The sequence below is a fragment of the Mercenaria mercenaria genome, chromosome 1 (genome assembly GCF_021730395.1).
Source record: "Mercenaria mercenaria strain notata chromosome 1, MADL_Memer_1, whole genome shotgun sequence".
NCBI classification, from domain to species: Eukaryota; Metazoa; Mollusca; class Bivalvia; order Venerida; family Veneridae; genus Mercenaria; species Mercenaria mercenaria.
This window is the reverse complement of record NC_069361.1, coordinates 3,082,850-3,093,836: the sequence shown is the minus strand read 5'-3', so window position 1 is coordinate 3,093,836 and position 10,987 is coordinate 3,082,850. Positions and strand designations below refer to the sequence as shown.

At 34.1% G+C, this 10,987-nt stretch overlaps 1 protein-coding gene across 4 annotated transcripts in view; it reads right to left on the bottom strand.

Moving 5' to 3' along the window:
• Positions 1-223: 223 nt before the first annotated feature.
• Positions 224-10,987, bottom strand: part of LOC123545164 (kinesin-like protein KIF28) — a 29,872-nt gene continuing 19,108 nt past the window's right edge. Inside the window, exons 19-24 of one of the 4 annotated variants that reach the window (XM_053538098.1) lie at positions 10,688-10,743; positions 8,244-8,279; positions 6,285-6,344; positions 3,133-3,247; positions 2,574-2,732; positions 224-2,111 (exon numbers count right to left, since the gene is read on the bottom strand). In XM_053538098.1, the coding sequence (XP_053394073.1) occupies positions 1,945-2,111; positions 2,574-2,732; positions 3,133-3,247; positions 6,285-6,344; positions 8,244-8,279; positions 10,688-10,743 (593 nt within the window). In that variant the 3' untranslated portion in view covers positions 224-1,944. Of the gene's footprint in view, positions 2,112-2,573; positions 2,733-3,132; positions 3,248-6,284; positions 6,345-8,243; positions 8,280-8,493; positions 8,572-10,687; positions 10,744-10,987 lie in introns of those variants that run through there. The other 3 variants (XM_045331482.2, XM_045331483.2, XR_006685279.2) reach the window with 3 other exon arrangements.

Here is a 10,987-nt window from a genome sequence, read left to right as displayed (position 1 = left end):
ACTTTTCTTTAAAGAAGCTAGACAGTCGTTAAAAGTTGGATTCCTTGTACTATTTGCTGGCACGTTAACTGTTTAATAGAATTCCGCTTACGCAGGCAAGAGATGCTGCGTATTTTACTGCCTCTCATTAACTGACACTGCTATTATTTTACTTGGTTGTGTTCATGCTCTCAAAAGATCTTCTAGTAGATGATATTTCAAATGAAGCATACAGAAAGTGACATATTTTTAATAATTTATTCATCAAGAGAGGTAAAACAATGTAATGCCTTTTCATTGATATCATTCAGTCTATATTACAGAGTAATTTACAGAAAATATATCTTTGTATTATCATTGGCCATTCTGTTATTCTGAATACATGTAATAACTTTATCTAATTCATGAATGTCATAGAAATCATAAAATGATAGGACATAATACATAATGTATAAATCAATTCACACACGTTTTAATACAAAGAGTGACAGCCGGCGTATTCCAGTGCTCAGCGTTAATCATGTTCAGACATTGTTCTCTACGTCCTTCAATGTAATGAAATTATAATTTTTATAGTCTGATCTTGTTGGAATAATAATCATTCTAGCAGAAGTGCTGTTCTTATCTATTTTCGGAGGTGTTTTAACGGAAGTGAAAATATGTGTTAACGGTGAGATTCTTGCGCGCACGTGCTGTTAAAACACCTTTTTATGTATGCGCTTTCCGTGTCAAAGCGTAAACGTATTACGGCCCCAAAACAGATAATTAAAAAAGAATTGACGTCAACGTGAAAAAGCAACTCAATTATTCCCGTGCATTCCATCAAAATTTAATGAGTTGTTAATTTAGTATATTCATTTATTAGTTTTTACGCGTTTTATGCTAGATTGGCGGTAGCGCATGTTCTTTTCGTATTATAACATCTTTAGAATCTCTCGGCTGGTGATAACACGAAAAAAACGTAGTATCCCTACATTTGATCTTTATACAGAACAGTCATTTTTGCCTTTTGACCAAAAATATGGTTATCTGACAGACTTTCATATACACTACGTCAAAAATAGTTTTGACTCTTCTTGCATGAATATTTGACACAATGCCATTGTTTTTATTTGTATTGATTTAAAAAAAAAAGGCAACACGACCTAGTTGATTACTGTAATTTATCTGCCGTCAGGTACAATCACTTCAGCGATAAAAAAATACTACTAATATTAAGAAAAGTCGAATCGATTTACTGAAATGACTGCTGTCTCAGTTCATGTATTGTGTAAGTGTAGGCTGGGGATGTGGGTGTCGCATCTGTTGCGCTATTCCCCTGGGATCAAGTCCTTGGGTTTTACACTCAAGTTTACTCATATGTTAAACAGATAGGTGTTAGATATTCATCATAATTATATTTCCACTAAGACGAGCCCTGCCCTCTAGCCCCTACCCGCCCCCCCCCCCCCCCAAAAAAAAAACACAAAAAAAAAAACAAACAAACAAAACATACACTTTATTTAATGCTTACCAATGCCGTGATGTGAAAAGTGTGGACTATGAATAAAAATATGAAAGGAAGTTTTGTGTCAGAATAGTTCTGTTGTAGAGAAATTAAGCTGAGCACTGGTTCAACTATTCTAGTATTTGTCATACAATAAACGTTTTTATCTATAACCTATTTTAATCAATTTACTGATTTAACATACCGGCGTATTACAATTATTTCCAATATTGTATATGTGAATGATTCGAACATAAAACAACTAAGATGCCATTAAATCAGCAATTAATATCACCCGAATATTGCAAGTAACAAACACAAAATATTTTCGTCTGTGGAATATGTTTCAAACTCCTGTATATACGTTTGCCGCTTGCCATTGCTGCAGTCAGGCCCCTCACAGAGTAGCACTTCACTCCATATCAAATGCAGATACAAATACAAATTTCCTTATTGTCACGCGACTATTTCTGTTGTCTTCACTTGTCTGGTCCAGATCGAGATTTTCTTAACGCGGTTGCTGCACTTTTCTTTAAAGAAGCCAGACAGTCTGTCATTTTATCATCTATAGCGTTAATTGCATGTTCATGGTTTTCGAAAGATTGTCTTATTCCATTTGCACCTATTTTGTCTTTTGTTGAAGTCACTGAAAAAATAGGATAAATATTAAAGACATACAACAGTACAGGCGCTATGACAGATTTGAATGTTTTTAGAACAATGACGAATTCAGAAGATATCTATTTTTGTCTAATCTATCATCATATAACTCCGCGAGTATGAAATTTCTAGACAGAGTTTACTGTGAAATCTTTAATTCTTGCGCCGGACAAATTTTCGCGGATTTCGTGGTCGATTTAATTCCATCAAACTAGTTAAATGTCCGTTCATTTTATGTAAAAAATTTGAAATCCCTTGAAATAGCCGTTTTGCAAAGCCACGAAATTTCACGCCCATGAAATCAAATGGTTTGACAGTATCTCACGATCCACAGGATGACTACAGTACAGTGCGTACAGAACGACATCTTTAATTATTTTTAAGCAAATGACCGACATTATGTTATGTATATCTACATGTTAGAGGCGAAGACATCATATGTACAAACCAAACTCTCGCATCTCCTTAAACCCATTCTGTATGTCTTTCATTTCCTGGAAGAAATCACGCAACGCTTTCGCGAAATCTACGTCCAATCCCGTCTGAGATGAAGCTGTCTTACTGGCTCCCATGTTCCTGTCTTTATTGCCTACCCGCTTCAAACCACCTGCATAATATACCATAAACTAGTCACGAGACTGATAACAAACAGTAACACAAACGTTTTCAGTTTTTAATTTCTTACCATTCAACAGAGATATTTTCCAGCCTCTTACCAGCTTTTACGCTAAAAAAGAATTTAGTCTTAAAGTCTGCCAGACTTAAACGGTATATACTTTTGATAATTTTAAACATACTGGCAAAAACCTGCAAGTATTGCGTTAGAAGAAAATGTTAAGGTAGTGGATCCGTATTGTCATTCGGCAAATTACTTGTTCTCCGATTTTACGGAAAATCACGTCAGCAACACTGACGTCCGAAAACTGCCGAATGGTATAGACAGAATAAGTAATCATTCGGAAATTACCGAGTGTCATTGTGTCCACTACCTTAAACGCATAGCATACCTCTCATTTCTAAAAGCCGTAGTTTTTCTTCAGTGACCATCACTGTCTGTTTCAGCTTGAAATTTTCCTTCCTGATCTGCTCACATTCCTCACGTAACATCTCCGCTTCATCTTCCTATAATACATTTAGTACTTTTACAAAAAAATAAACATCACGTGTTTAAAACAAGTTTGTATTTTATTAAAAGACATAATTATGTTCTTTCTATATTTGTTCAAAAATATGTAAATGAGAACACAGACACGTTTGAAAATATATTCACTGGTGAATTTGAAGCCTTTTCTTATAACAATGGATATTTAAAGCAAATAACAATCAGAAAAAAACTAAGATTTTGATTACTACGTTTACCAGTACATTTGTATCTGACAAATGAATCCATCAAATGACATACATGTAAAAATAGTAACGCAAAAAGACCACCGTGGCAGTTACTATTTATTTTCCCTGATTCCTCGTTAAATTCACTGTTCAATACCACTGATACCATATATTACAATAAAGAACTTAAAGAGTGAAAATATGACCATAAAGTTTTATTACATTATCAAATATGGTTTGAAATTTCAACAACAACAACAACAACAACAAATACTTTTATAATGTCAGATAATGTAAAAAGAGTCCTATTACAACCTTCAAATATTTTCAATATGATTTGTAATTTACATATCTGGCTCGTGCAAAATAAAGCCTCAATTCACAAAAACCCTATTACGGATTATGTGGATCAAACACACGTGCAATTATCACTACTCTCTCAAATCCACGTAATCAAGGCAAAACAAACTACAAGTTATTTGTTGATATGTTTTGATGAAATAAGTTTTAGATGATTTTTTTTATCTCAGACAAATATCTGCATACTTTACTGTATGCATATATATACATTTTTTTTGTAGAAAAATTTATTTATAGTTTGTTTTGGAATTGTAAATTTTCGTTTAAACTAGCTGATTTTATATAAAACAAGAAATATCTTTAAAAATGATGGTCGGCGAATTGTAATAAGGAAAGAAGTTTATGAATTTTTCATCTAACATTCATCTTTCATCTAACATTTTTCAAATTGCAAAACTAAACACCGCACTTTAACAATTTAAATGGTTCTCTTTTAATTTTTCGCAAAGGTTTCGTGGGGTTGCAATTTTGTTTCGCTTATTCTTAGACGAATAATTACAGTAGTAGTTTGATGAAGATTCATGAAGCGGTTCATGAGAAGAGGTCATTAAACGTGTTTATATTTTTAGCTAAATTGGTCCCTATCCCCATTTGTAACAAAATAGCAGGAGACCTTACGATATTGTTACACATCGAGTTTGATAAAAAGCCATTACATTTTAGTGGTAAATGCGAAGAAAGGCATATCTACTTTTAGCTATAGTGGTCCCTAATAGGGCCCAAGTTCCTATATAAATAAATTTGAAAGAGGACCTTATAATGATGCTCCAGACCAGGTATGACAAAGATCCACCAAGCTGTTCATGAGACGCTGTATAAAGACATTTCTAGTTTTAGCTCTAGCAGCCCCTAAAAGGGGTCAAATGTCCCAGCTGAACAAAGTTGGCTGCGGGCCTAATAAAGATGCTACAAATCAAGTTTGATTAGAATACATGAGAAAAAATCAATTAAAGGATTTTTTTATTTATTATTTTTATTTATTTCTAAAATAGGCCAACTGATCCTGCTTTAACAAATAGCATATTCGCTATTCATGAATCTTTGGACAATGACGTCACACCTATAAAAAAGTGAAGGTCACGCAAAACATACAATTGTAATTATTTCAATATTTCTGTTTCATAAGCAAAGTTTGAACATAGTCATATCACATAGATAAACTGTATGCAGCGTACCTTCATTTCAGTGTAATGAGATTCAGTCACTATATAGCATATATATAATAAAACAGATTTCAACTGAGTTCAGTATTTGCATTCCATACTAAAGAAAAATATTCATATATAATAAATCAGTTAAATAATTTATAACAAATATATCAAAGCAAACAAGTACTCATTTTAATATGCAATCTGAATAAGTCACAAAAGCAAGACAGACGACAATTGTAACAAGGAAAATCTTTTAAAAAGCACTTCTCTACATAAAAGACTCTTATCACACCCTTATTCATGTGATACGCAGACCGTATTCAGCTCTTTCTTTAATTTGATATATGTTGGTATTTGAACAGGTTTTTATCATATTTATTAAACTTACTTACCATTTTGAGATATATCAATATTCTTGCTAAATATACTGAGCCAAATTTAACTTTAAAACTGTGAACAGCGTCGTTTAGGATAAACGCTCTGTCTACATTTCACTCAGCGTAGCACAATCAACAGCGTGAAAGAAATTGACACTCGTCCAATCAGGCAGTGTGTTGCATAAATCTTCCATTTTGATAAATCATCTATAATGCGTTATCAAGTAGTTTGATTTGCAAACTGAAGTCACGTGGCATAGGTAACGAAAACCAATTTAGGCGGCGTCGCCGAAAAAAACCTCTTGGTGGATTTATGACATCACTACAAAGTGAAGTGTGTGCTGTCATACAATACCTGTCTCCTACCAGGTTCAATCTTATACATTCAAGTATCTTCACGACAGACTGGTATATCTAAGGAGACACAGGTACCTTTGACCCGAATCTAGGAGTCATAAGCATTCCTGTTTTTAAGCTTATAATGACCTCACATGTCATTACCTTACACTTTTAATTTGTTACGTTTCAAGCATAAAAGAATGAAATGAGTATAACATGCATTTGCAATAATAATACGTCTTATATAACGCTTCTATCATTTTTTCAGTGAGTTATGTTCTAATCTATCGGATGCAAAAAAAAAAGATATGTTTGTGAATCACAGAGGGTAAAACATATCATCTTACATAATAATCATTAAAATGCAGCGCTATTTAGTTTCTTTTGAAAATACCATGATATATAAAAGAGATTGACAATGACCGACGAGCAATGGATCCGGGTCTCGTTTGTGCAACATCACCTTGATATTGACAAGTTACTAGTATTTGAAAAATTGTTGGTGCATTTTTATGCATAACAAATTGATTAACCAAACTTGAACATAAGACGACAGAAGAGAACACACAGTAAACGTGACTTTTCCAGTGCCCGTAAAAATACCGGAATTCCCTTGTTACCGCCTAAACAGTTACCCTCGAGGCCGGAAATTTCCACCTGCACCTACAACCAGTGAAAGAAACTTATTGTCTTGAACATCGCACGGTTCAACAGGACACAGTGCAAACTCGACTTGAACACTGGACAGCCGAACGGTACACGATAAACCAGACCTGAACATCGGACGGCCGAATAGGACAAAGAACAAACCTACGCTATAGTCTTGACTGAGATAAAATAGATGCTGAATAATAGAACTACACATCTTTAAATAAAATCATCAAGTTATATTTTCTTTAATTCAACAAATGATATATGAACGGTGAAGCAAAGAAAGTCAGTTTTGGAAGGTGTGTTCAAAACTGTACAAGTTGTTCAAATTTTATGGCAATATCTTAAAAAAGAAGAAGGAAGGTCAGTAGGTCAATGTAATGGTCAAGGGACCTGTCACCATGTTACATGTAATCACTAAGGGTCATCAAGTAGTTATACTCAAAAGCATATGAAATCTGTTAGAAAATTATTGAAGTTTTTTCCCATGTAACTCTATTCATATTTGAAACAAATAAAGGGCAATAACGTCGTGAAAAATCATTAAAATGGAACGTGCTTCGCACATGCACAACTACACTAGACACCGATGAGAGAGATAAAAGGGTTTGATAAAAGTCTGGCATACAATGACTGAGAAATAGCGCGTCCCTTTCTTTTTCAAATATACATATGAAGAATAAAATAATAAAGTGTCATTACTATTTGAAATATCATTCAAATGGAATGAGCTTTGCACATGCATAACTTGACTTCTTGTGACTTTGGAACATGGTGGGGATAAGAGTGAGGTTAGGTGCATCATAAACCGGTTTAAACTCCAAAGTGGTGGTTTTGCCACTGATCGTTCAAAGGCGGTGCCCCACTGTGTTCCTGTATTTGTTTTGTCTTTTTGTGTTTATTTTTGTGTGTTAGTTATACGGTTTGTTGGAAATCTGGCAAATGATTGTTGTGAAATAGCGAGGACAAATTCCATCTACAGATAAACGGACGGACCGACGGTATCTTGGGGTATAATACACACATTAAGTAGAATCCAATGAAAAGCAGTACTTTCAGTTTATACACATTTACGAAGCGCTTTTAATCCCATGTAGTTCTGGGACAACTTGTGTATGAAAAAAATTACCTTTGCATAATGGTCAGAGGCAACTAAAAAGTTCTGCTTACCTCTGTAATTCCAGAAGGTGCAAACGTTCTGGTTCCATACCTCATCTTTTTATTTCGATTTAAATGACATAGTCAACCGATTTATTTTGTTTCCACCGTAAAACCCAATTCAAACTATTTATTTCTATTTGTCTGACTATAAAACACATTTTAAACTGCTATGGACAAATCTACACTAAATGATGGTAATATCCGAATAGTTAGTTGTGATATATATGTGCGTGTAATACGTAAAGCAGGAAGCATCAAATGATGTAAGCGGCGAATACAGAGAGCGGCGAATACATAGAATGAATAAAACAACTGACACCTCATGTACACAAACATTCTCAGCCGAGTTTCAAACTTTGATATTAAATTTTTACTAGAACTGAGAGATGCGACTGACCATCAACACTGAATAGTCACTTGAAAGTAGTAATTAACTTAACATTTGATTTTAAACATGCAATTTAGACGTAAATGACAAATAGAGGTTCATTATTAACCACAGAGACTGAAAATGTTTTTAACATGAGGCATTGATATAAAGGTTTGAGTTAGATACAAAAAAGACTACCTCTACTGTAGTAATGAAGAAACGAAAAAATATAATAAGAAAGGAATATTAGTAGGTGACAAAGATATCTTTAGATAAGAATGAATAAAAATAAATTACATATTGCTGTAAAACTAGTATAATATGATATGTGATAATATATACAATGTGTACTGTTAGTTAATCTAGTGCAATACACTTACTCTCGATTTCAACTGCGTAAGAATATCCGTGTTTCCCTACAAATTAATGAATATAAAAATAAAAGTAAGAAATTAATACTATTTTCTAAGTGGTTATTCTACAATAAGTTTCAATAATCGGTATCTTGAAAAAGTGTTTTATAGAGCAGGAAAATGTGAGCAATTGATCAGCTGTGTTATTTCAGTATTAAGCAGAATGATGCTGAGGCAAGCGAACTTCCGACAGATTGCTTAGAAGGTTAGAGAGTACCATATACATTAATTCATCGTCTCGATATTCTATCACTTTCTCTTTTAATTTTGTCTTTTGATGTTTGGTTAATCTCTCCTAAAATAGAAAGAATTTAGCACAAATTTTGTTCCATGTAAATGCCTTGTTGATAAAATTTGTCCATAAATTTGTTCATTCATTAAAAAAAACATAAGACCATGATGGCCCTAAAAGCCATCACATGACCTTGACCATTTGATCTTAAATCCATGTCGTGACACATTCGATCGTGAAATGCAATGACTGATCTCCAAACAGGACAGAATGAACATGGCAAAAAAAAGAGGCGGTCAATCACAAACTTTAGAAATATCCATGCCATGCAAAATATGCTTCCTATACAAAGTTAGGCGAGCACCAAGCGGTCAATAATAAAAAACCGTACTATTTGCAGCTTTAACGGCCTTTAAATGTAGTCAAAGAAAGTGACCTGAACAAACCTGAGAGAGGTTCATCAGACCAAGTTTGGTTTAAATTGTTCCATCAGAATACACTATGGGGAGTTACATACAAAGATTCAACCGACCAGATGGTTAGAGAAAAGAAGTTGTTTGGAGATTTCTTTTCTATTTTTAGCTCTGACAGCTTTTCAGGCGGATCCCTTTGAACAAGCTTGAAAGGGGATCATACGAAAATGCTACACATCAAGTTTAGTACAGATCAAAGAAGCAGTTCATGCATATGCGTTTAAAGGTTTCCATTATTTATAGCTCTGGTGGTCTGTAAAAAGGGTCAAGTGAAACCATTTGAACTTTTAAGGTTGGTCAAAACAAGAATGTTACAGACAAACATTGGTGGTGATCAATGAATGGATTTAAGAAGTTAGTTACAGATTTTTATTCTATTTTAAGCTCTTGCGACCGTCCCTAAAAGGGGTAAACTGGAACAAATGGGAAGGAAATCTATGTAAGGATGATTCAAGACAAGTCTGGTGAAGATCCATCAAGCCGTATATCATCAGAAGTTGATTGAAAGTTTGTTTTCTACTCCTACCTCTGTCGGCCCCTACAAGGAGTCAATCGAAATCATTTGATCAAACATGCAAGAGATCTAAACAAGGATGCTACAGACCAAGATTGTTGAAGATCCATCCAATGGTTCTTAGAAGACGTCTTTTTTTATTTTCAGCTCTGGCTTCATATAAAGGGAAAGCAGACCCATAGCAAGAATTTGGAGAAAAAATGTAGATAATGATACTACAGACCAAGTTTGGTGTAATTCAGGCCTTAAGTGTCAGATGAGGAGATACTACAGTAAAATACTGACGCAGTGGGATGTGATGGATTAAGGATGACTGACAATTTTCGCTGAACTATCTACCTTTGTTAATAACTCAAAATGAAACAAAGTTCAGATGAGTTAATTCGGATACCAAACTCACCATTTACCTACAAAATAAGGTCACCAAACGCACATGGAGACATTTTAGAGTTAACAAAGTAAGAAGATTTTACGAGTTACATGACAAGTTCTTATTTACACGGTAATTACTGTTATCAGAACTAACAGATAATCATGGTCTTATGTCAGATAGATTAAATTGAATGTTCTTCACAAACTGAAATAAAATGCAATGAAATCAAAGTCTAAAACAACATTCACCAGGGGTAGCATATTTCTGCCTTCAGATAGATCTAAGGTTCGGGAAATTCCATGAGTACACAGGACTTTCACCATTCCATTAAAACATTTACTGCATATCTAGCTAATATTCGCATTTTTACACAATAAAGTTAAAGTCTTATCAGGATTTGGACATCAAGACTCGGGATGTAAGTCAATTTACTTAATGTGTCCTGAACGAGATAAAATTCGTGTTGCAAGATGTATGAAAAGCGAATATGTCTAAAGTATTCGGACTGCCCAATAGCAGCGGATCTTCTCCTGCTACTTAATTTTTATCCATGTTTGGAGGAAAAATATCTTAACTTGTGGCAGTTCTGAGCATTTGTGGCTGCTATTTTTGTTTTCGGGGGAAATGGCAGTCATTAACAAGATAACCAGATAATTTTCTCTATGTTGTAAGTGACTGTCTTATGGCAGAAATGTGCCACTATATTTAAAATTTGATTCAGTTACTTAAAATATTTTTCGCCTGTTATCTTTCCTTTGACACTCGACAAACATTTCAGTTTAACAAAATCAGACTATTTAAACCGCGGATTTTACTTACAGTTTCAATGTCTGCATGCGGCATACCGTCTGAATGTAGCTGTTCATCTTCACTCACTGGAAATAATCAATAGCATCATAAGATAAATACATGACGAAACACTCGCATAGCCATAGTGTCCTATACTCTGGACCTATATTGTCTAATTTAGTAATGCAAATGTCTAAATGGAATCTGTAACAGGTATGTGTGAAATAGAACATACTTCATTTGAGTTTGATATCTGTAGGTTATTAGCTTTAAATCAGGAAATATGCACGAGTTCTGCAGCGGAAATATTGCGCGACTTTAGGAGCGCAA